Source organism: Rhinolophus hipposideros, assembly GCF_964194185.1.
Source record: "Rhinolophus hipposideros genome assembly, chromosome: 10".
Classification (NCBI taxonomy): Eukaryota; Metazoa; Chordata; class Mammalia; order Chiroptera; family Rhinolophidae; genus Rhinolophus; species Rhinolophus hipposideros.
Genome location: NC_138056.1, coordinates 20,954,493 through 20,980,799, shown reverse-complemented (window position 1 = coordinate 20,980,799; position 26,307 = coordinate 20,954,493). Strand labels below are relative to the sequence as shown.

At 36.4% G+C, this 26,307-nt stretch overlaps 1 protein-coding gene across 6 annotated transcripts in view; it reads left to right on the top strand.

Moving 5' to 3' along the window:
- IFTAP (intraflagellar transport associated protein) overlaps nucleotides 1-26,307 on the top strand; it is a 53,298-nt gene that overhangs the window by 16,005 nt on the left and 10,986 nt on the right. For 5 of the 6 annotated variants that reach the window (XM_081063616.1, XM_081063617.1, XM_081063618.1 and 2 more), the window contains 4 exons: nucleotides 544-687; nucleotides 19,127-19,284; nucleotides 20,750-20,821; nucleotides 22,202-22,268. In XM_081063616.1, coding sequence (XP_080919742.1) covers nucleotides 567-687; nucleotides 19,127-19,284; nucleotides 20,750-20,821; nucleotides 22,202-22,268 — 418 coding nt within the window. In that variant the 5' untranslated portion in view covers nucleotides 544-566. The remainder of the gene's footprint in view (nucleotides 1-543; nucleotides 688-19,126; nucleotides 19,285-20,749; nucleotides 20,822-22,201; nucleotides 22,269-26,307) is intronic. The other variant, XM_081063621.1, reaches the window with a different exon arrangement.

The window sequence follows — 26,307 nt, the reverse complement described above, 5'->3', positions numbered from 1 at the left end:
ACTGTAAGTTGAAAATGCATTTAATGCTACACTGTAGAGTATTAGTTGTTTACCCTTGTGGTCGAGTGGCTGATTGACAGCTATGGCTCCCTGTCACTGCCTAGCATCACGAGAGAGTACCACACTGCATATTGCTAGCCTGGGAAAAGCTCCACATTCAAGTTCTACTGAATGTGTGTTGTTTTCACACCATCAATAAGGTCAAAATATCCTAAGTTGAACCATCGTAAGTCAGGTACTGTCTAATTTTTGCTTGATATTGATTGACTGCCGGCTCTATGCTACTCCCTGAGCTCGTAGACATTTAGGATACAAAGATGAAAAGACACGTGAATGAAGAAGATGGAAATGAGGAAACTGAAGCAAAAATAACAACTCAGAAGCCAAGATATGAGTAAAGTCTGGTGTCTTGAACTACAGATTATTACTCTAGTAACTATCTTGATCTGTCCTCTTGGAGCCTTGGAATTCTTCCATTTACCCATCTAGTGTATCTTCAGAGAGGCTGACTCTCTCCAGCTCATGGTTTTCTTTGTTTCACAGATAAGGTGGCCTTGTGACTAGGAATGCCAGAACTGGAGATTATGGATGAGGATCGAATGATTGAAGAAGTCTTGGATAGGTTTGTTAATTGTCATGAACAAACATATGAAGAATTTCTGAGCACTTTTTCTCATCTTTCAAAAGGTAAAATGGGGAAGTCAACTTTCTATAGCAGTAGAGAGAAATAATTTTATTATAATTTTATGTCTTTGCTGCTTTTTTGGAAAGACTGTTTAATGAGCATTCATTAATTCCATTCCTTTGATCAGATAATTCTTATCAGGGCATTCGTGGTGACTGATACATGTAAAGACCAATGTTTTTATACAACTGAGAGTTGTGTTATAGAATCAGAGCCGTTGAATTTGAGAACTAAGAAGGGCCTGAGAAATCAGTATAATCTCTCATTTTATTTTTGAAGAAATGCAAGTACAAACAGTGGAGGTTTTAAAGAGTGTATTTAAAACTTTTAAGAACTATAGCATGGTATAGGTTATGAAGTTGCACTGCACCCGTTTGGAACCTGGCCTCACCACTTTCTGGCTGTGTGACTTTGTGGGGGTAGTTGTTGAGTAAAGGAGGAATAATAATAGAACCTAAAAAGTTGGTGAAGGTTAATTGAGATAATCGTGTAGAGTTCTTAGCATAATGACTAACATGTTAAGTATTTAATGAGAGCTAGGTGTTATTGTTGTGATGATGGTGATAATGCTACGTTTCTGCAGAATGGAAACAACCCTTTACATCGGAAGTGATACACTGAAGCCTAAAGGCCAAACCCGTGTTGCATGTTTCATTATATGTTTTGTTTGCCTCCTACAACATTGTTGTTGTTGTTTTAATTGAGCCAAACATTGAAAAGTTAGGACATTTTATGCAAAAATCTCGATATGTGTTTTTTCTGATTAACGGAGAAGACCTGTTACCTGTTGTTTCCCTGATGGCAATATCAGCTAGAGCTCAGGAGCCTTCTCCCTGGCAGCTCCCTTATTTGTCACACTCTCTGGCACTCACACAGTCTAAAAGTGTGTGTACACATTGCCTGCGTCATTGACTTAAGTGGTTCCTGTCACGCTTGAGTTTGTAATCTGTGTTCTAAATTCGGCTTCAGGTTGCCCTTGGCTTGACCTCAGCCTTGGTCCTGTCTGGGTCATTGATCCACATTTGTGAGACTATTGGTTCTTCACTTAGCTGCACGTTGGACTTACCAGAAGAACTTTTAGAGTACAATGATACCAGGGCCCACTCTAAGTCTTAGTGGGGCCCTAAGAATCAGTAATTTGTGAAAGTTCCTCTGGTGATTCTAAAGTGTACACAAGATTGGGAACAGAGCGTTTTGTAATTTCCAAGATTGTGACACTCTCAAGATACTTGACGTCAGGACTTGTGTCTCCTTAACAAATGTAAAAGAAAGGTAGTTACAAGAGAAGGAAAAGTGAAAGGTAGTTTCATTAAAAAAAAAAAAGAAAGGTAGTTACAAAGAGAAGGAAAAGTGATTCTAACCTGTTTCTTTTGTTGTACAAAATAGTTGGACCGTCAATGTCTGTTTTGTTTATACTTAACAACTGTGGACTGTGGTTTTTTGTTTATACTTAAGGGAAATGGAGAATTTAGGAAATCTCTAGTTAAAACTTTTGGACTGGAAATGATCTATTTTGACATAATAGTTGGATCAAATTAATCTTGATAACAGCCAAATCACCTTGCTCTGTGAACTTGAGTTTAGGAAGACACTTGCTTTCTTTGAGCCTAGTGATTTAGTTCCATATTCACTGGACCCAACCAAACATAGCAGTATGAATAGTTGGAGTGGGGTATAGAAACAAGGATAAAACTTGCAGAATTAATACATTTTGGTATGCCCATGGTATTTTGATCCAAATATTTTGGAAATTATTTGTAAAGCTATCTTTATTTTTGTACTAAGGGAAGAATAAGAACTTGCAAGGACTTGAATATTTTAAGGAGGTTATGATGTTTTGTTTTGCGGATAAAGGGTCTATTCTGTTTTCAGATTTCTGTGTGACCATTGTGTGCTGAGACAGAAACTATTGCACATGTGGTGATTTCATTTTGAGTTAGGTTTTGGGCCCCAAATTGAGCTGAAATAAATGATGATGCAAATCACATAAACTGCATCTCGAAGCATACTCATTTTTTTTTCCTTTGAAAATATCCCTAGGCGCCAATTCACATTATAAACTAATGACCTGAAAAAATTTCTCTTAAAGCACAAAGAGTTGTGAGTGCAAAAATGTGTCTTAAATCAGTGAGCATCCTTTTTTCCTCTAAAATATTTAAATACCTTCTGAAAAACTGAACAGGACTTAGAGACAGGCCTAAGAATTGAGTGATAGCAGAATTGATCAAAGTGAATGTGTTTCATTCTGTTTTAAGGAAAACACGAGAGCTATTTCTTCAGTTTTCCCCTTCTTTCAAGCCGTTCATTTGTCTTATTGGTCATTTTGCTGATAAGTAATGGAATCTTTTCTCTGTTTAAGTAGTTTCCCACATGCGCGCTTGTGTACATTTCTTCAGTAAGTTCCTCGAGTCCATTAGCATTCCCACTGATTGGCTGTTCTATTTAATTTTATAATAGTTATACACCAGAATGCTTATGGGATTCATTTTTCTTTCCAAGAGTATTAAAAGGGTCAGTAATCCTATTAAAATATTTCCCTGGACAAAATTAAACTATAGCTTTATTGAAAGAAATTCACATTTCCATTTTAGACTCTTGGAAAACAGTTGGAAACTGTTAATAATGGTAGCATAATTCTCACTACAGTACATTTAGGTTGATCAGATTTTGCAGTTTTTTTTTTTTAAGCAGCTTTTGTTGTTGTTTTTTAAACCATGGTATATATTCGATAATCAGTACCGTGTTCTATCAAAATCTTTAAAGAGACACATTGATTACTAGTTTTAAACAGACAATTATAATTGAATTCTCAGTAGTTTCTTTGGTTCAAGAGAGTAAGACCAAATTGTAACATTTGTATTAGAAAATCAGCCTGCAGATTTTGGTTTTACTTATTTTTGGTGAAGACATTATTATATTGTTGACATTATTGTGGATAAAGAAGCTAAGTTTCAGTTGTGGTGTCTTAGTTTCTTGGTGAATGTGATTAATTTATAGGCCTTTCTAGAATATCCATTTAAAGGGAAAATGTCTCTTTCTTCTTGTCTTTCTTACTTCTATCATTTTTTTTTAAGGTTATAAAAACCCAGATGTGAAAAATTATATGGGAGTTGCTCTTAGTGCATTCATTCATTCATTCGTTCTCTGAGTGTCTAGTTATAGTCTAGTTATTATTTTTAGGTGCTGAGAATCCAAAAATAAATAAGATATAATTAGTGTTCTCAAGCACTCATAGTCCAGTGAGAGAGAGAAATAAGCAAACAAGAAATTACACTAATGTATATGATAAGTATCACAATGGAGAGAAGCACAGAGTTCTGTGAGAGCTCATAGGAAGGCCGTTCAGCCTGGACTTGAAGGAAAAGCTATAAAGTCTACCCGTTGGAGAGGATGCCAGAGGTGAATCTGGGATAACCACTGAACCGAAACTGACCTTGAGTCCTAAAACATTAAATAAAGTGCAGGAAGGTTTACTAGGTAAGAGCTGAATTTGAAAGATGTTAAAATGCTTCCACGGGTGATGGTCCTTTTGGATCATGGTTCCATTTGTTTTAGTACTGGTATATTTTATATAAAATACATTTATATAAAATACATTTTAATAATAGGTTTAGATAATAACTTTTGAAGATGGAGATATAGCCTTGCTTTTATTAAGGTTTAAAGTTATTTCTAAACTGCTGAAAGAAAAAGTCAGATTGTTTTAATTTCTTCACACGGAGGTTACCACACAATCCGATTTTTTGGGAGGCATTTGCTGCCACCTTTTAGAGTGGAAGTTACTTGCATATTGCCATCACACATATGTTACAGAAATTATATATGTAAGAAGCCAGTGACTTAGAAGTTGACATTTAATCTTTTCAACTCCATTTTGTCACATATACTGACCTTGGGGATTTTCAGTAGTTACATCCAATTCTCGATCTCTCTCTTTCTCACATACCATTATTGTTCTCATTTTGGGCTTCAGGCTAAATGATTAATTTCCGTTAAAGCTGCCCGGTTTTACCAGCTATTCAGTTTAAAATAGTTTGGAAATTGAAATGAATCTTCTGTGATTTTATGATTAACTCTTAAATAAGTCTGTGTTTTTCATTCTCTCATTTCATTCCTAAAATATTTAGGATCTAGGTTCCCAGATGATTCTACCAGTTTCTATATTACTACTTGAAACAGCTTTTTATTCACTACTTTAACCTATTTTCTTACATCTAAATCAAAGATTTTGTTTCTGATTTTGATGTGTAATTTTGTTTCCAGTTCCCCCCTCCCTTCTTCTGCCTCCCCCTGCCCCACGTTGTTCCCTCTGTGAAGCGTTGTTTCACAGTCTAGTTGTATAGGACACAGCTCCCTGGCCTATGCTGCTATTATGAGCCTTGCGCCCCAGGCAGTGGGTCACCAGTCCTTGGTTGGCTGCTCACGGCAGCTCTCGCCCACTGCCTGCCGTTCATGGCAGCACAGGGCAGCCTACTCCAACCTCCGGTTGCTCATGGTAGCCCAGCTCCAGGGAGAGCTGTTGTTCACGGTCTTAGCTGTAGAGAGCGCAGCTCACTGGCCCATGTGGGAATTGAATCGGTGACCTCGGTGTTAGGAGCACAGCGCTCCAACCACCTTAGCCACCGGGCCGGCCCACTAGTTTTCTTTATACTATTCTCATTTCACTTGTAATACTTTGTGCCTTTAGCATTTTATTGTTCTTTCCACATATCTTTGAAAAAAGAATTCCTGTCAACTCAACTTACCTTTTCCCCTTCATACTTGTTAATATTTGAACTAAATTCTCCCTTAAGTAGAACACTGTGTGTTTGAATGTTCAGAAGAAATAGATGTTTAATAAAGATCTGTTGAGTAAATGAAATAAAAAGAAAATAAGTGTATCTAGAATGACAAAGACAGACAGGAGGGCCTCAGACCGAACCCTAGAGAACATTCACATTTAATGGATAAACACAGGAAGAAGAACCTGCCAAGAAGACTGTGTCATGATGTCTCAAGTTTGAATTTGATATACTAGCAGACCGGGGAGCCGTAGTAGAATTTAAACACACACACACACACACACACACACACACACACACACACACACACGCAGCAGGTGATTTTGAAAGCTAGAGATTTAGAAGTATTGAAACAACTGGAGTTAGGAAGACAAGCTAAGAGGCCAAGCAGAAATCCATAAGTGGAGATAGGGACTAGAGTAGTGGAGAAGAAAATAGAAAGCAAAAAGGGCAGGTGAGACGCTGTAAGTGAAGGAATGACAGCTCTTAGTAACAGGTGACTGACGGGATTAGGGAAAAGAAAGAGTCAAAGACCGGCCTGGAAGACATGGCGGCCCACAGAGGCCGAGTGACTTGTTCAGTGTTACACAGTTCTCATTACATTTATTTATTTTCTTTTTTTCCTTATTGAGTGTATGTTCTGTCAAGAGCTTAGAATGTTGGGCTGGGATTTGGTTTACACTTCTGGACTGATAAATTTTGAGTTGTCAGTTTAGCCAGAGGAACATCACTACTCATACTTGACAACTTCTAAAAAATGTAATTAAAAATGAAACTGGTGACAGCACACAAAACAACACGTTTCTGAAGCTGACATATCATTTTGGTTCCCAAAGCTATTTTGAATTTGAACGTCAGCAATGCATCTTTAAGCTTCCATGGGGGTACAGAGTCTTTTTCCCAATCTGAAGAATGCGTCTAAAATCTGCTGTAGAAAAATACCACAGAGAAAAATACAGAAAACAGCTGGCCCTCTTACCAATTTCAGAGCAGGAAAGAATTTCAGTAGAGCAGAAAAACAGCTTTCTCTTATAAAAGAAAACACAACAACAAGAAATAATCCTTGCCGTGTAGTCTTCTGCAGTTGTTTTCTGCAGAGCATTAGACAGAGACCAGCAGGCTTAACATTGTTTTGATAGCCTTGCTACTGGCAGATTGTCTGCCAGAGGAAGTTGGAAACGAACTGACCAGCTTTATGCTTCCAGGTGGCACTCAAGCCACATTTTCTGCACCATTGTTATCAGTCATTTAATTCCCTACTGAATATTGAGTGGTGTTTTTAGTTCACAGGCCATTTGCAGTGTCTTTCTGTTTCCTTTTTTTGTTAGCCACATTCAGAAAAAAAGGGCAACTCTGGAAGCACTCTTGCAAATGTGAGTTTAACAGTAAAGTACGCAACTGAAAATAACACTGCAAATTATAAACACACTTTAACTTAAGACATAGACCACTGATGTGTTAACCTCAAGAGAAACTTGTAGAAAGCATCAGATGAGAACTTGCTAATATAAAAGCAACTAGGCAATAAAAAAAAAACTCCCCTAATCTTGTATCTTAAGGGAGAGAATAAGGAGATGGTGTTATTTTAAAGCTCTTTATTGATGGTTTTTTTCTTTTGGTATTGCTGCAAAGACTAAAAGGAAAATAAAAGAAGTTCATGGTTTTATATTCATTATAAATTCAATTGCTATCTGTATGTGAATTCTTTATCACAACGTAACATCAAGTATCACATAGAATACTGAAGGAGAAAAACAGTATTGAATGAAGTGAACTAATTTATAGAACCGTCTTATGGAAGAAACAGCATCAGCAGCATTAACCTGTTCTTTCTCTTTGGGGGAACATCTGCAAACTGTAATTAAGCAATTTTCGTTTGTTTCTCTATTTCTTTTGTCATCACTAAATCACTACACTTAGGGAACAAATTGACAAATTATGAAACAAAAATGTTGGTTCAGTTGCAGAAGGAAATTTCCTTCCTCAAATTATGATGGATTTTGAGCTGACGGAGACACTTTATTTTAGATATATTAGCATAAATCTTTAGCTGCAGTTGTTATAATTCATATTTATTCTACACATGAATATTTGGTCCATAGATAATCATTTGTTTTCTGAATCTGCTGTAGTTAGGTGTAATGGGATAAGGAAAGAAAATGTATTTAAGTATTTACAACATTTTGAATTATAATGATTAAATTGATTTCTGGATGTGTTTTTTGGTGCATAATATTTTGTCGCAATAAATGTCTTCTAGTATGTTTTCTCAGTGAAGAAAGGTATTATGGGAAGTTTTAAAATTTGGTTTATGTACAAATAAAAATCATATTCTTTGATTGTCTATATTTTTTCAACATATGTATTATACAGTATATTTTATATATACATGTGAATTAGAGAGGTGAACTTTCTTAGGCAAATGGAATTTTGAACTTTTTACAAACCGCAAACAGAGAACTTTATAGTAGCCAAATGAACTTTTAAGATGGTCACTATCAGCCTTTAAGTAGCCTATTTAAACAATATTGTGTGTGCACCTTTGTTTTGCATGCATTTCTCTTTATTTTTTACTCATTGTTGTTAAGTATATTATTATACTTGATGGAAAAGAGTAAATCACTCAACTTGAAACTGAGGTGGTCATAAAACCGGGTCCTCTGATTCAGCTGACTGGGCCTGTATTCAAATCTGGATGGTTTTAGCAAAATGTTCTTTCAGCCGTAAAACAATAATATTTTCTTTGAAATGGTCAGCTAACCTCAAAGGATGCAAACAGGAAACTGTATCTTGACCAAACTCATATCTTCCTTATATGAAAATCAAACCACAATCTGTCTAGTGTGAGATTTTTAGTGTACTTTTTCCCCCTACTTGAATTCGTTCCAGATGAGATAGACTTAAGTGACACCAGTTAGCTCATGCTTCTTGCAACCTATTGCTCTGTTAACACAGGCAGGAATCATTGCACCATCTTCATGTGCTTCCTGGGTTTAGCCTGCATTTGTATTAGATTTTATAGTGTATGAATTGCTTATTAGAAAAAAGGGATTGTGAATCAAGTACCATTTTCTTTTCCCCCCATTTTCTATAAGTTATGTTTTGTTTGACTTGTAGCCAGTTATCTCATTTTTGAGTATTTCGTTTAGTCCCTAATTACAGTGTCAATCCAGTTCTTCTTGCTAATGTTGACGTCATTTCAGTGTTGACTGTGTTGCTGCTATATTTTAGGCACTGAGCTAGAATCTGGGAATACAAGATGAAGGTGACAGGGTCCCCATTCTGATATGGCATTCTTATTTATTTCTGTGTGCTGTGTTCCAAACATTTTAGATGTGTGATGGCACAATAGCAATCTATGTTTATAGACTGTGTAGTTAGAGGTTGATGGATAAGGCAATATTAACTACTCTTTACATAGTGCTGATAAAACAATATCCATAATATTGTCTTTGGTTTGGGGGTTTCAGTTTTAGATTGAATAAAGACTATTTATGAGTTAAGAAAAGAGCAATAAGAATGATTAGAACAGTGGATTTTTTCGATTGATATTTCTTTTTTTTTTTTTTAAACTTCAAGCTCCCCATCTCCCCCATGGATATTCTGGAGTCCCCTGAAAAAAATGAGGGACTATGAAAGACATGTACCATTTAATTTAAGTCTGCTATTGCATTGCTCTAATACTGTATGCCAATGCATGAGTCCTGGATTATTACAGTTTTGTGAGGAAGACGTTATTGTACCTCATAAAGTTTTAAGATTCCTTAGCAGCCTTTACTTGTAAAGGAGATGGAAAAATTTTACTCCCTCTAACTTTCTTCAACCTATGTGAATAAAAGAGGTTGTCTCAAGTAATGCATCTTTGTGCAGGCAGGCGGAAGGTCATGATTTCAGGGCAAAGTGATGTTTTTTCAGTTGATGGAATTTCGTTTTATGAAGAGGTTAGTATATTGCCCTTATATTTTTCATTTTGCTGTGGGCAGGGCCAGTGTAATGGAAAGGGTACTATTCTAGCTTAGGATTCAGAAGAAGTTCAGGCATTTATTAATTCTGAGACTGCAGGCTTGCCATTTATTCTCTCTGAATCTGTAAATCAGGGATAATTCTGCCTGCTCCGTATGTCTTATATGGTTGCGGTGAGGCTCAGATGAAATATACAGGAAGGTGCTTGGTAACTTTTAAAGATTTACTCAAGTGTAAAGTTTTATGATTATAGGGACCATTTATGATTTAAAAGAGAGACATCAAGGTTAAATATTAAAATAAATCTTGAATCTACAACATAAAAATGTAAAATACTATCTACAATGTTAGTTGTCCACGCAATATTCTTTGAAGTAATCAAAGCCAACTGTAGTGTCTACGCATAGTGTATATTGTATAGTGTGACGATGCAGTTCAGGGAATAATCCTACACTGGCCTCTGGTGGATGGACTAAATAGTATGTGGACATGACCTTCAGGCAAAAGTATTTACATGCGTTGGCAGAGATAAGGTATCAGATAGCTTTTTCTGTGTTTGTTTTTTATTCTCAATTTTTAGATTCTACTCCATGGAATCTTTACTTGGGACTCTTAATGTTTAGTATATGTAAAGATCACCTGGGAGATACTTATTAAATGCAGATTCCTGGGGATCAAGCCCCAAATTCTGATTTTTTAGTTCTAGTGTGCAGCCCAGGAACCTTGGCTCTTAGACCAGCTTTGAGAAATACACCCTAAATGAGATCAAGGAGCTGTATGGGGAAGACACGTGAATTCCTCAAAATTCTGTGCTTTTGCATATGTATATTGCAGGTTTTTTTAGGAGAAAGAACCATAGTTTTCATGAAATTCTTCACTGTTTCCACCCAAAGGGTAACAACAATTATTTTAGTTTAAAAATAACTTTTTATTTAATGTCACCATTTTATGTTATTTAAAAGGCACTTTGACAGTGAAAAAAGTATGATGGGTTACAGGAATAATTTTACTTTACAGAATCTGAATTATAATAAGGGCTCAACCTAAAGCTTCATTCATTTATATATTCAGCAAATTTATTATAATTATTTTATGAAAGTGGGATTATACCATACATACTCTTTTTATAACTTGATTTATCATATAACATATTTTGAACATCTTTCCATGTCAATAAACATGGTTATTTAACAATATTCTTAATGACAGTATTTTATTTAATTGTGTGGATATGCCTTTTTTTAAAACCACCCTCTTTATGTTAGATACTTATTTCCAGTTTTTGGCTACTATAACTTATGCTATATCGCACACCCTCATTCATTCAATAAATGTTTATCGAGCACCTACTATATGCCAAGTACTGCTCACATAAGTGAACAAAAGAGACAAAGATCGTTACCTGCAGGGAATTGGTGTCCTAGAAGGGGATGGCAGAGAACAAACAATAAACATAATAAATAAGAGAGGTGTCTTTGTTGGAAGGTAGTAATTTCTCTGGGAAAGAAAAAAAGTACAGCGCAAAGTACAGAGCAGTGTATGGGGGATCCTCAGTGCAGGAAGAGGGTGTATAAGGTACCCTGTTTCCCCGAAAATCAGACCCAGCCGGACCATCAGCTCTAGTGCATCTTCTGGAGCAAAAATTAATATAAGACCTGGTCTTACATTATATTATATTATGCCCGTTCTTATAGTAAAATAAGACCCAGCATATTACATTATATTATATTATATTATATTATATTATATTATATTATATTATATTTATTATATAAGACTCGGTCTTATATTATAGTAAAATAAGACTGGGTGTTATATTAATTTTTTGCTCCAAAAGACGCATTAGAGCTGATTGGCTGGCTGGGTCTCATTTTCAGGGAAACCCGGGTAATTTTACGTAGAGTGATCCAGGTGACCTTGAGAAGGTAAAATTTGAATGAGGATTGGAAGGAAGTGAAGGAGTTAAGCCTGTGATACTCTAGGAAAAGCACTTGAGGCCAAAGGAACAATCAGTGCAGAGACCACTGATAGCAGCAGCCTAGTTGAGGAATAGTGAGGAGGCGAGTGTGACCAGAGTGGTGTGAGCAAGGGTGAGAAGAATGAGAGCTGAAGTCAGAGGGTATGGACGTGGGGGCACCAGGCATGGATAGCCTTGTAGGTCCTTGTAATGTCTTTGGCCTTGTTTATTCATTCATTCATTCATTCATTAATCAATTCATTCATTCATTCTAGTAGCTACATCTTTGCATCCTTATTATTTATGGCCTTTGGGTAAATTTTTTACACATGGAAATACTGGTTCAAAGATAAGCAAACATTTAAGGCTTTGATTAAGTAAACATTTTCAAGGGCATAGATTAGACATTTTTGGCTTTGTAGTGAAATCTTTGCCCACATAATTATTTCTTTTGGACAAATTCTTAGGCATGGAGATGCTGGCGGAAAGACATAAAATGTCTTTTCAGTGACTAAAAGTTTTAAGGAAATAGATTGTTTCTCATAGGCAGACGTCATGTCTTACAACTTTCCTAACTCCTCTGCTAGTCTTCTAGCCTAGTGTGGTGTTAAGCACATAGTGAGCTCACTAGTTGGAGGGTTGAGTATCAATCTACGTTCTAGTCTTAATTGTTACATGTCCTTTGGAGTGGAGAATGAACATTTTCCCTTTCAGGAGCTGTAAGTTCTGACAGAGAGGTAGCTTTCTCCTTAGTGTGAAGACATAGACGACACACAATTAAGAAAGGTAATTTTAGATGGTTTCAGATAAATTTGAAGAAAACAGGACCATGTAGAGAGTTGCTTGATTCTAAGGGTGTGACCATACCGAGGAGATAAGATGATCGAGTTGTGGCTTTAATTAATATACGCATTTCTCCCATTTTTGGGGTGTGGAAGGAAGCTGGAACTCCAGTTGTCCTTTGTTTTGATTTCATAATGCTATGGCACTGTGTGGAATATTAGAACCAAGGGGATACAGAATGTGGAAACAAACCAAATATTCATTCTCTGGTGATGGAGAAACAAAAGGTGGTCTATCCATATAATGGAATAGTTCTTGACAAAAAAGTGAAACATAAATATATGCTACAACATAGATGAACCTCAGTGATGTTATGCTCAGTAAAAAAGTCAAGCATAAAAGACCACATATGTAGCATATGAGTCCATTTACATGGAATGTCTAGAAAAGTGAAATTTATAGCCATAAAAAGTAGATTAGTGGCTTTGCCTGTGGCTTGGAGGTAGGAATGGGGAGTGATGGCACACGAGTACCAGGGACCTTTTGGAAGTGCTGGAGATAATCTAAAAATTTAATCGTGATGGTCGTACAACTCTGTATATTTACTAATAATCATATACTTGTACACTTAACATGTGTGGATTTTATAAATTACACATCAGTAAAACTGTGGAGTGGCAGAGGTACTGTTCATAGATCCTTAGGTCCTTACCCTGACTTCTTTACTGGAGGAACATAAGGCCTTAGGACTTTGGATTTGGCTCAAGAACCGAGAGGGTCCTGCTTGTCGTAAATACTTCCTATTAAGAAAATAAATCATTTGTGCATAGACTTGAAAGTTTTAATTAGCTAGGACTGTGATACAAAAAGAAACAAACTTTTTGGATATAACACGATCGTACCTTGTAGACAGTGTCACCAACAGTTGTCACTCTGTTAGGGATTCTGGGACTCAAACATGCTGCATCTGCTCCCACTCTGGGCCACCTTTCTTCTGTGCGTTGACTGAATCCACTGGGAAGGATCTTATCCTATGGGTTGATACGTGTGGCCTCTTTGCAGCAAACTGTAATTCATTTGACAGGTTGCGAACACATTGTATTACATACTTCCAGCATCACATTCCAGAGATTGTTAAGGAAAAAAAAAAGTTACCCAGGGCATGCTAAATTAAACTAAAAGAATTGGACAGATTACAATGGAAAGATAGGGCTAATATTCTGAGATATCTAGAGGGAAGGAACATAACCACTTGGAGATAATGTCTTCATTTCTGTTTTCGAAACACAAGAAGAACTCACTTTGTGAGCTCTTTTTATCTTAAATCCATTGCTGAGGCTCCCTGTACTTTCTATCGCAATTACTACAATAGCTCTGTACTTTCTACCTACAGTCTCTGAACCACGCTGCTCCATTCGATCCATTTCATCTTAGAGCACAGCTGACTATGACTCCCAAGGGCCTGGGTAAAGTACAGTTTTCTTCAGGTCCTTCAAATATCACCCCTTCCCACCTCACTAAGTGGACTCCCATTTTACTCCCATTTTCCCAGAATACAGGCTTGGTGCTTTCCCACCTCAGGGCTTTGCTCATGCAATTTTCCCTTCCTGGGACAACTCACGATGTTCACCTGTTGAAACTGTAGCTGTGTTTTAAAGCCCAGTGAGATGCTCCATTCCTGTGTGAAGCCTTTGATTGTACCGGTCTCTAACTTTGTACCTCTCTTGTATCATCTGCCATAGTTGTGTTCTGTGTTGGTGGTTTGCATATCAGTTTGTAAATTCTGTGAGGGCAGGACTGGGTCTTACCCATATTTGTCATTTTGCACATAGTTGATGCCCAGAATATAAGTTTTGGATCGAATGAATTGCAGAAGTCAACTACCACTCAGATTTTTTTCCCTGAAAGTCAACTTTCAGCAACTTCACACTCTCTTCACATTTTTTCCTCTGTGAGTACCTAACACTAGACATTTTAAAAAATTTCAAGTTACTGCTCCTGTGTCCCTCATCTTGGGCTTTTGACATGTGTCTTTCCAGGTCAGTGTTGTACATTTGTGTCTCAGCAGCTTGAGAGCTAGGACTGTGAATAATGAGTCAATTATCATCCAGCCTCAGGGAAAGCACAATTATTCCCCACTGGCCAGTCTGAGATAATCCTCTCCTCCCTGTGCTCTTTCAGTGAAGAACATAAAACAGTTGGAATTCAGAGCACTGCAAAAGGAATTTAGACAAAACATTTGTCTGCTGAGTTTAGCTTCTTTGGATTTATTATGATTTATGATTGATTGGTTTTTAAATTGCTTATTTAATCCTAACGACTATTGCTCCAGGGGAGGCCAGATACCCTGTAGCATGTGATCAAGAAGCGGTTGAGCGAAGTAGTTTGGCCGGACAAATCAAGCGCAATTATCGTCCAGAGAAACATTGCTGTAGGCTGGGAGTGTAATGTGAAAATCACCCCCTGATTTTCCAAGTACCCAACCTTGTTATAAGCATGATTGCTTATCCCCTATTCTCTTTGCAAAAGGCTTTTTTGCAACTGCCCAGTGTTGCACAGAATTTCGCCCCCATGAATTTTTCATTTCCTCTAGCAATATCCTCAGTATCCCTTTGCGATGGGGAACATGCTCTTGGTTTATATTGTACTGACTGTGGTGCAGAAGAGCAGACACTGGGAGCTTGCTGAAGGGCTTGGTCGTCAATTCTGATGGTGGTAGTATTGAGCTGTGAAAACTCGCCCTCTAGGGTAGGGAGGCTTCTCAGCCCCTGGACACTAGTCTGGCTTTTGTGTGGATGGATTTGAAGTTTTGAAAAGTTTATTTCAAAATAGACTTCAACAAAATGATCGCTTTCATCTGGAAGCTGTATAATCAGTACGTGATTAGTATCTAATATATCATGGCATCAGTGGTTTCAATCTTTTCAAGGATTGTCACCTTTTCCTTTGGCCTGAAATTAGACACTGTCACTATAGTTGGTGGTCTGGTAAGGGTGATCTGTTGGAAGCTTGTCTGTTTGGTATCAAAAGAAAATTGAAATTCCATTGCTTCCGAATAATGAAACCTTTAAAAACCATTAGGAAAAAAACCCTTTGTTTCATCTGTATTGAAGGTTTGACTCAGAAATGCCCAGAGAAATGTTCTTTCAGGTCTCAGTAACCTAACTTGTTCTCAGAAATATTGTTGGTAGAGTTCTCAAAGGTACTATGTGTGACACTTACTTCAAAGCAGGAAACATTAGGGATAAGACGAAAGAGTGGAAAAGGATTCTGATGAAAACCTGAAACAGAAGATGAGACGTACACTTGGTAGCACATTTGGATTGTCACCAGGATAACTCTGGGAAGCAGCATCTGGCTCTCTCCTAAGCCTTTAGGCCACTTCAGATTCTGGGCTGTGCCAATATCTGCCATTTTGACAAGATCATATTGAAAAATAACTTCTTTCCTGTCTCACTCTGCCAGGACATTTATTATTTGCTGATTTCTTTTTTTTCTTTCTTTGTTTAATGATAAAAGCCTTATAAGAAGCAATTCTGGGTCTTTGGAGTGATATAGTGTATGAGGGGTGATCAAAAAATACGGTGAATGTTTAGATTAAAAAAAGTATTACAGTAAAAGACACATTACCATTAACCCCCCTCAAAATACTCTTCTCGCTTCGAACTCACTTATCCCATCGTTCTTGCCACTGTCTGAAGCAGTTCTGGAAGTCCTTTTTCATGAGTGTCTTTAGTTGGGCTGTCGTGGCTGCCTCCATGTTCTGAATCGATTCAAAACGTAACATTTCATGGTCATTTTGATTTTGGGGAAGAGCCAGATGTCTCATGGTGCCAGATCCCGTGAATAAGGTAGATAATGGGACACTGTAATGTTTTTATTTGACAGAAATTGCCATGTACCAAAAGCGATGCTGAACATGTAAGTGTCGTCATGATGGAGGATAAAGTAAAGACACTCACAAAAGAGGACTTCCAGAACTGCTTCAGAAAATTACAAGAATGATGGGCTAAGTGTGTTTGAAGTGAAGGGGAGTATTTTGAGGGGGATTAATGGCAGTGTGTCTTTCACTGTAATAATTTTTTGTTTAAACATTCACCGTATCTTTTGATCACACCTCGTATTCATGTGAAACTGCTTGTAAGGTTTAGGAAAGAGCCTTAAACTTAAGGTTCAGTCAGAGTGAGAACAAATTCTTTTCTGTATCTTCTGGTATTTTAAAAATAAAAGCTTCATGTTTATGAAAGGAAGAAATTTTAAAAGAATGAATAATAAGTTTTATTAGATCAGAGGCCCCACCAGCAGTTCAATATCAGCGTCAGAAGCTGGGACTTCATTGTAATGTGTTCTTTCTTTCCAACGAGTCTCATCTGTTATCTGTCAAATAACCTGGTTGTTTTATTGGAAATGGTAGAGGAGCACATTGTGTGAACATGAGAACAAATAGAACCTGTCCTTATGGAACATCCGTTTGTCTCAGACATCACTGTGCTTTTCAAATATTTAAATCAATAGACTATTACGATACTGTTGTGCTGGGTACATAGCATTCTGTTGGTAAAACTAGGTTTGGTTTAGGTTGTGCTAGACGTAAAGGATAAGCGGGAGAACTGAAACAATTCCACCTCCTATGAGAACAGTGCACTGAGGAATGGCAGGTAGCCACAGGAAGCCTTGCTTCTACTTTTGAGGAAGTTTGCGGAACCCTTTCACCCCCAGGTAAATTTTCCTGTTTCCAAGCATTTTCAGGCCTATCTTGCTCCATCCTGCTACCTCTGCTTATCTTTGCCCTAGGAGTGATTTAGGACATCTTTGTGGCTCTAAGACAGGAAGAAATCAGGGAAGATAAGTCCTAAGACTATTTCTTACTCACTTATCTGATCTTTTATAATGCGGGTTACTGCAGCAATATTCTTAGCAACCCTCCCCTTACCTTGTTACCTTACTCACTCACCTCTTCCCCACCCATCAGTTTCTAGGGATTTGTTGAGGCCAAAGGCAGAGGTCACCTCTCCCAGTAGTAGCTAGTTAGGAGTCATGGGTGCTAGTGTAAGATGCAGTAGAGGGAGCTGTCCTGAGCTTGTATTATTTATTAATATAACCCTTTTAAAGAGAAAGTGATAAACTCAATATTTGTGTTTTCCCTCTTTGGCTAATTGAGTGAATAATAATGTATTCTAGATTAGGTTATCTCACCTCTGTTCCCCAACGGTATTTCTGTGTCAATGTCCTTTAGACATCCCTATAAGTTTTCATTCTACCAATGATGGATAGGTATTCAGAAGCAAGCAAAGGATTCTGACTGGACTTGCAGCAGGTTGTGATCATGAGAACAAGAATCTCACCAACTTTGACGCCATGCCACTAGAAGCTCACGAGCAAACATGGGCCACCTTGTTGGCTTGAACTGTCTCATAACTCCTTCAGTTAGGTACTTGCCTGAGGAGCTCACAAATTAAATAGTCCCCGTGCCTCTGGAGCCTTTTCATGGTAGAGTACTGCAAGGGGATGAAATAGTGTTCCCCAACCTGACAATACCTTGATTTCTGCCACGTGGCCTCCTTGGAATCCTTTCTCACTCTCCTGGTGACCGTTGACATACATTCCTGTATTTGCTATTGTCAGTTGCAGCAAGGAAGTTCTAGTTTTGGAATGTACCATGCACTTTTGTTCTTTTTGTGCTATTGCAAACTTTTCTTCTGTGTCTCTTTCTGGGATTTTTTTCTCTCTTTTTTCCCACTTCATTCTTCTGTTCTCTAAGGACCATTTCCCTTCACTTACTATGTTATTCAAAGTGGCATAGCACAGTATTTAGGATCTATGGGTTCTTAGTCAGAAGACCTGCGTTCAAATCCCCACTCTGCTGTTTACCAGCTGTATTACCTTGAACACATTAATGTCATGTGGCCTTGGTTCCCTTGTGGGGATACCAACAGTACTTTCCTCTAGTATTGTCTAACACTCAATAAACGTTAATCTTTTTTGTATTTTTAATATTACTACTAATATTTAAAATAATTTTATGAGTTAAACCATTACCCCAGTGTAACTGACTACCAGATATTTACCTGTAGTTGTGATCTCACTTCCACATTTTAGTTTACGTTTGCAGTTGGCTACTGGATGTCTGCCTTAGTTTCCTCTGGCACCTCAAATGCAACATGGCCAACACTTAATTCATTATCTCTTATCATGATAGCATAGTTTTCTCAGTCTCCTAATTTAGGATTAATCTTAGACTCTTTCCTTAGCCTAAGGAGATAATCATGAATGTGCACCGATTTAGTACAAAGTGTTTGTTGTTTATAATTTTAAATAGTTAAGAATAAGAGATTGGTTAAATAAACTATGTTACATTTATGCAGTGGAATTCTCCATAACCATTAAAATTACAGAAGAATATTTAATCATATGGAAAGAAATATTACTGTCAAGCTGAATTATAATACAATACGTAGAGTAAAATTTCATTTGATTTTTACAAGTATATGGGTGCATAGATAAAAATGAGAAAAATAGCCACTGGAAAAATTTTGTTGCAACTTTTCTGTCTTGTAGGATTATGGGTAACTTGCAAATTTTAATTATTTTCTCTTACAAATTAAAAAAAAAATCCACATAAGGAAAAATCCCCCTCAAATTTAGGAAAAAATGAGATAGGAGATGTCACAGACTCTTGCAAATACTACACTTTCTGACCTCTCAACAATGGCTGAGAACAGTGCTGGGTACATAGTACGCACTTAATAAATATTTTTTGTATGGCAAATGAAATAGTGTTATCTTTCTTGCATGTTTAGAAATAACTTTGTAAAGTTATGTATGCTTAATGCCTCAAGCATTCAGATTTCTTTGAAAACTGTATTTTTGTTTGGAAGGAAGATTCTCAATAAACATAAAATAAACTAGACTGGGCTTGGTAGATGTTTTCTAATATTATGCAACTTATCATTTCAGAGGCTAATGTGACCCAAAGAGGAGCATTTGGAACTAATTCCTCAGAAAACATATTTACTTCAATGCAATTTACTCATGAGAATGAACCAAATGGTCACTGTCTTAGAAAGAAAGCCATCTTTCTTCTTAACTCATCACAAAGTTCAGAAGAGGAGCAGGTAATAATACTATGGTATACTTACAGAAACAGGCTGGGGGGAAACAATTCTTCATGAATTCAAAAAAAATGAGTTCGTAAGACCATAAGAAACATTGGACAGCTATTGGATCAATAACTCAGACTCCAAATTCTAGAAGGATACTAGAATTGGATGCTTTATTAAAAATCATTATTGCCTTTCATGATTTCAGCAGCTGATCTTTGTGATGGTAACTTGCTCAGACCCAATTTTTGTTATAAACCTTTTAAGAATCTGCCATCTTCAAGATTCTTCTTGAAATTATTTATATATTTTAACTTGTCCTCTATTTGGGACAGAAGAATGCCTTTTTAAATTTTCTGTATAAAAGGGGAGTTTCTTTCCCCTGTTCCAGATTCACCCCTTGTGAACTTAAAGTAGAAGCTGTTATGTTGTTTTTTTCCGAAGATTTGATCAGTAAGTGTTGTATGCACTTTCCCTAATCTTCAAGACTTAATAGACTGCAGTCATATTCTCCTTAGCTATGCTTTTTAACTGTCAAGAAATACAAGTGGACGCAGTTCTGCTTTTCAAGCCATTTGAATTTCTAGCTTCTACTGGTCTTCCCTGTAATATTGTGGACAGAACTGTATTTGGGATTTTGATTTTTATACACGGGAACAAAAATCTCTGCATTAGAAATGTGTATATATACTGTGGTTCCCCGAAAATAAGACTGGGTCTTATATTAATTTTTTTTATGTTCAGGGGATGTCATCCTGAAAAATCATGCTAGGGCTTATTTTCCAGGTTAGATCTTATTTTGGGGATCTTATACACATATAAATATATATGTATATATATATAAAATATAAAAAAATATATGTATATATATAAAATATATATAAATATATATGAAGAAACTCCCCTTTTATACAGAATTTATATATATATATATGTATACATATATATATATATATATATATACATACATATACAGAGAGAGAGACAGAGAGAGAGAGAGAGAGAGAGAGAGAGAGAGAGATGATTGTGGGACAAGAACCTTTTTTCCTAGAGGATTTATTGTCTACTGGCAATCTTTAGCAACTGGAATTATAGGTATTATCTTTTAAGTCTTGGTCCAACATATGAGAGACAAAAAATTGTTCAATGGCATTGTTTTCTAATAACTTGAAAGAGTTGTATTAGCATTCTCAGATTAGTCATTCAAAGGTTCATTGGAATGGGATAATGAGGTGGGGAGTTTCTATTTTACATACGAAAAAACTTAGGTTAAATAATTGACTTAGGTTCCTCTAGGGATTAATCTAGAGAACTGGCATTCCGACCTCTGTTCTGATATAGTGACTCTGGTTCATCATGCATAGCTACTTAAAAAAAAACAAAACTGGAAGGGTTTTACCATCTCAAGGATTACAAGATCAGATCCTTTATTTTCCGTTGTTTCTTTTTCTCATCAATATGTCCTCACTGTTTTTTTCAGATAGTGATGGACGAAGGCCAAAAAGTTGGCAGTTCCTTTCACGGTGATCTGAATTGGGGAGGAAAAGTGAAGGTAAGGCATGATTCAGTTTTTTTCCATGGCAATCCCCCCCATCCCCCCCAAAACATAAAAGCAATAAAATCATAGAACTCACTAGCTGTCTCATACAAGTTGGAGAATTCAGCAGATTTTGTCCTTATACTTTTCTTTTAAGTCGGTGTTTGAATATCTTAAACTCTCCATGGTTGGATGGGTTCTGCATCTTTTTTCCTTAAAGTTTAATAGATGGAAGGGGTGCTTTGATAGAGAAACATGACTCTAGTCCCCCCTAGCAAATGCTGTTAAGACAACTGACAATATAACAGATTCCCACATTTTAGTACTGAGACCAGCGTATGGAAGATAAATTTTTGCTGTCACTAGGATGCCAAGAAATCATTGCAGTCATATGCTGACAAGCAATGGAAACTACCATTTTTAATTCCTGGGTAAGAGCCATGGTCTGGCGAATAGAGCTGAAGGAAGAGAGACACAGGCTTTCTTTCGAATTCCAATGATAAGGTCTAAGTTTGCAATTTTAAGGTATTTTGTTATGTACATGTTTTAGATCATAAGCGTAAAAGACATTTTGACATTATGCCTTTACTAGGTCTCCTTCGAGCTAGTGGTGAAATAATTTTCTTATTCACACCTTTGATATTCACCTGAGATGAATTAGTTCATGTCTAAAATGTTACCATCTTGTTATTCTAAAATGTCCCATTGTCAACTTATAGTGGGAAGCAGTATTCCACATGGAATCATTTTTCATTGAAATGTTGCTGTTGTGTCTGTAAAGGTCATTTGCTCTGCTTTTTACCTTTGAAGTAATTTTCAGTTTTATTTACTTGAAAGAGAGAACACTTGATTTTTTGCCCTGCTCACCTCTCTTGTGATTTACCTGGGGCAAGATGATTTTGTTTTGAATGAACCTTTCTTTCCTATTTTCTTTAGTTTTTTTCTCTCTGGCTCTTCAGAGTGAAAAGCATGTTGTTATGATAATAGCCAGGCCCACCACCATCATTTATTTGAGAAGCAAGAGCAATAAAACAACAACAACAAAAAAAAACAGAGATATTGTTTTGGACTGTCTTGGTGGAGGTGTATATTTTGGGATAGAATCTGGAACAAAGTCCCTTTTCAAAACTCCCCAGATGGTTTTTTCCCTTTCAGTACAGAGATCTTACTATGGTGCTTACAAAATCCAGGCCAACTTCCAAATTGACTGCTTCTTTCAGATGTCTCTGGGAAAGCACAGTGAATAACAAAAACCTTTAGTTAGGACTCAAAAGTTAATGAGAAAATTGGATTCCGTTGCTCACTTGAGTGTCCTGAAAATGGATTCTCTGATTCTTAATTGCATTTTTTTCTATAGGTCTAATATGCATAAAAATGATGTTAATCCTTTTCTAGGTAGACAATTTTCTAGAACTGGAAGATTTGGATATGGATGAAGAGATTAAGCCCCAAATGAGCAAGGGTATGCCTTCTGTTTCCTCTTTATACTGCTTGACCTCTTTCTAGAAGCTACAAATAAGGCTTTAGGCAGCTTTTCTTTCTTTTTGGCAATCCTACCTCCTTCTTCCCTGAGACAGGGAAAACTGGAGTCCTGCAATTTCTTTTTCAATTAACAGTGATTTCTGCTGAGAGGTCAAAGCCTGTTGAAGGTTGTAAAGTCTTTTGTCTTAAATGGAATAAAGATCCTTTCCCACCCACCTCCAATTCATGGGTATGATTGATTTTTAGGTAATTGTCTCAAGTAAAGTCGTTTCAGTCAAACCCTTATTTGTTAGAAGAACCATGTTATAAATTGAGATTATGTTTGATACATACTCGTAAAACATCAATTGATCCTAAAAATATCAGAATTGATCATAAAATAAACAAAATAAAATCTAAATCTTTGCTTTCATAAATATTTATTAAGTATGTAAACCAAACACCTAAGAGCAAAGATATAGAGTAAGTGTTTCTTCTGGGGCAATTTCCCACATAGACTGGGCTGGGTGAGGTTTAGTTCATTGATATTTAGTAGATGAGGCCTTTTTCCTTTCTTGGTTAACATTTCTGCATAAGCATAGGTATCCTATTTTGCTCAAAGAACCTTTGAAATATGGTCAAAATTAGAGTTATTTGCTTTGAAAACTCATTCCTAACTTAATATGCAAGAATATCTCAAAGTCAATGTTGAATGTTAGGGAAGGGTCAGTTTCTATGGGGGTTTGGTGGTTGGCATTTAAGTGCTGCATACAGTCTTTAGGTAGTCATAAACATGAATTATGGTCATTACCGTTGGATGGGGGGGTTATTAATAATCAGATAGGACTTAAAGTGACTGCATGTAGTTGGCTTGGGGATGGTCGTTCTTTACAAACTGGCTGTATAAGCCTCTGCTCTGGCTTCTCTAGTTGCCTAAATTGAGAGGCTCTGGTAATTGGAAGCATTTAACATCTATATTCTTCTTCTTGTTTCTTTCTCAAGCACTATTAACCAGTAGACACTGCAGATTTTTCCTTACTTACTTGGTTCAAGTGAGATCAGACATCTGAAGGAATCACATAATCCACAGGCACCCTAGGCAGCTCTGAATTCTGTACAAGAGCCTTAGGGTCTCCAGTTGGATTAGAAGGATAACTAAAGACTTAGCCAGAAGCTGAGTCTGTAGAGCAAGCACACTGTTTTGGGGTTTTCGGGAGGGGAAGCTTGTTAAAAATGCAGATTCCTGGTCCTGTTCCCAAGTGAGAAGATCTTTGGTGGCATCTAATTATCTGTGTCTTTTATCACTACCCCAGGGGATTCTGATAGAGTTCATCTGTGGATGAGACTTGGAGACAAATGGTTTTAGTTTGTGTATAATACATTTGCAATATAAAATTAGTTTTATAGAAGGGCACAGAAGTGCACAGGTCGAGCATTTTTTCAATGGTTTAAATTTCTTGCTTCCTGGCAGTAATGAGAAGATCTGTATAGTGACATAAACCTACTTAGCCAATGATTATAATTTGGTTATATCAATCTCTTAAATTACCTTTTACCTTTTTCCAATATTTTAGATTGTTTTCTTTAAACGTTTTTCCAAGTTATGTTTTTAATGTTTTTTTTTTTATCAGATCTATTACTTTAGTTTAAAATATTACATAAAACATCTCACTAGTATGGTTTTTTCAGAAATTAGATAGCAGGCTATCTTGCATTTGAATATAAAATGTTACTGAGGCCTAACCCAAGTCTCAGTGGACTTGAATGAACTAGTCAAGACCTTCCCATGTGTAAAATAATGTGAAAAACATAGGCTGATAAGCACACCCGGCTTCAGTGATTTATTCCAATTCCCGAAAAGACCACCAGGACTTCACAATTTTCATAATATGCAGTGTAGGTCATTTGAAATGAAAAAAAAGAAATAGTTTGTGCCAAGGTGAATTTTAGTTTGGACCTAATTTGTATTACACTTCAGGAATGCGAGCAGAAGGCAAATATTTATATAGATGGGAAATGTGACATTTTATATTGGCAAGTGGCTTGTATAATTTTGGCAGTTGAGAGGTTTACTGATTAGATCCTGTTATTGTTTAAGCAACAGATTGGCCTGGGGCAACAAGGAAAGGAGTTGCCCATTGTTGTTCTGTCATTGACTTCACTTGTTCACCTTATTTGCTTTCATAAATATTCTCCAAAATTCGGGAGCACGATTCAATCCCAGTATTTGGCTTATCATTTTGGCAGCCTATATGGACAGTTTTTCAGAGAAGCCAGCTCAGGGCATTGGTATTGAGCAGTTGTCTGAGGGTAATATTTACCACAAAGTTTGGGACCTTGTGTTTATTTGACATCAAGTTAACCATTTTTTCCTCCTTTGAATTTGAGATAAAGTAATTAACCAGATGGTGGATTACCATCATACCGCTGACTGTTATCCCACAAAATTATTATTTGGAATAGGTATTAATTGTTATGCTGAGGCTATCAAAGGAGGAAGAATCTTCTAATCATCTTTCTTTATTTATTTTCCCCTTCAGTTGGCCCAGCCTGTTCTCTGGCTGAGTGCAATTGACTGAAGAAACTTTTTGAAGTCTAGTTCTCAGAATTATAGTCTTAGAAGTCTTTTAGCCAGTAGGTATATTTACACTGTAGTTGATTGTGTTGGATGATAATGGGCAACTGATTCCTACTCAAAGATTGGCAGCCTTATTTCATTTTCATTTTCAAGCTCTCTAGTATTCTCAATTCTAATGAAGGTATCAATCACCTGATTATTTTTTTTTAAATTCTTTCCAAAATTGAATAAGACACAAAGAAATATAAAGATATTCTGTGTTCATGGTTTGGAAGAATCAACATAGAATAGACATATTACCCAAGGCAATATATAGATTTAATGCAATCCGTATCAAAATCGCATTGTATTTCCCAAAGAAATAGAACAAAAAAATCATCACATTTGTATGAAACTATAAAAGACCCTTAATAGCCAAAACAGTCCTGAGAAAAAAATAACAAGTTGGAGATATCACATTCCTTGACTTCAAATTATACTCCGTAGTGACAATAATCAGTATGGTATTGGCAGAAAAAACACACCCACAGACCAATGGAAGAGAATTGAGAACCCAGAAATAAACCCACACATACAGAGGGTGCCAACAAAGTGTATACACATTTTAAGAAAGGAAAAAAATGTATTAAAATTCTAATACAATGAATGACACTAGCATTCATTTGATTAATGCCATTTTTTGAGTGAATGCCATAATACACATTGTTATGTAATTCAATTCAACTTCGAAAAGTAATACATAGATAACATCTCTTAAAATGTGTATACATTTTTTTGATACCCCTGGTATATTGGCAAATAATTTTCAACAAAAGAATCAAAAACATAAAATGGAGCAAATAAAGCCTCTTCAATAAATGGTGCCGGGAAAATTGGGAAGCCACATGCAAAAGAATAAAATTAGACTGCTATTTGACACCATACACCAAAATTAACTCAAAATGGATCAAAGAGCTAAATATAAGACCTGAAACAATTAAATGCACAGAAGAAAATATAGGTACTAAACATATAGACCTTGGTCTAGGAGAGGATAATATGATTTTGACCCTAAAGGCAGGGGAAATAAAAGCAAAAATAACTGAATGAGACTATATCAAACTAAAAACGCTTCTGCATAGCAAGAGAAACTGTCAACAAAACAAAGAGGCAACCAACCAAATGGGAGAAAATATTTGCAAACACCCCTGGTAGGGGACTAATATCTAAAAAAATATAAAGAACTCATAAACTCAACAACAACAAAAAACAAACAATCCAATTAAAAAATGGGCAGAAAAAAAATAATAAAAAAATAAAAAATAAAAAATGGGCAGAAGACCTGAACAGACTTCTCCCAAGAAGACATACAAACGGCCAACAGATATATGAAAAATTGCTCAACTTCACTAGCTATTAGGGAAATGCTAATCAAAACCACAATGAGATACCACCTCACACCTGTTAGAATGGCACTTATCAA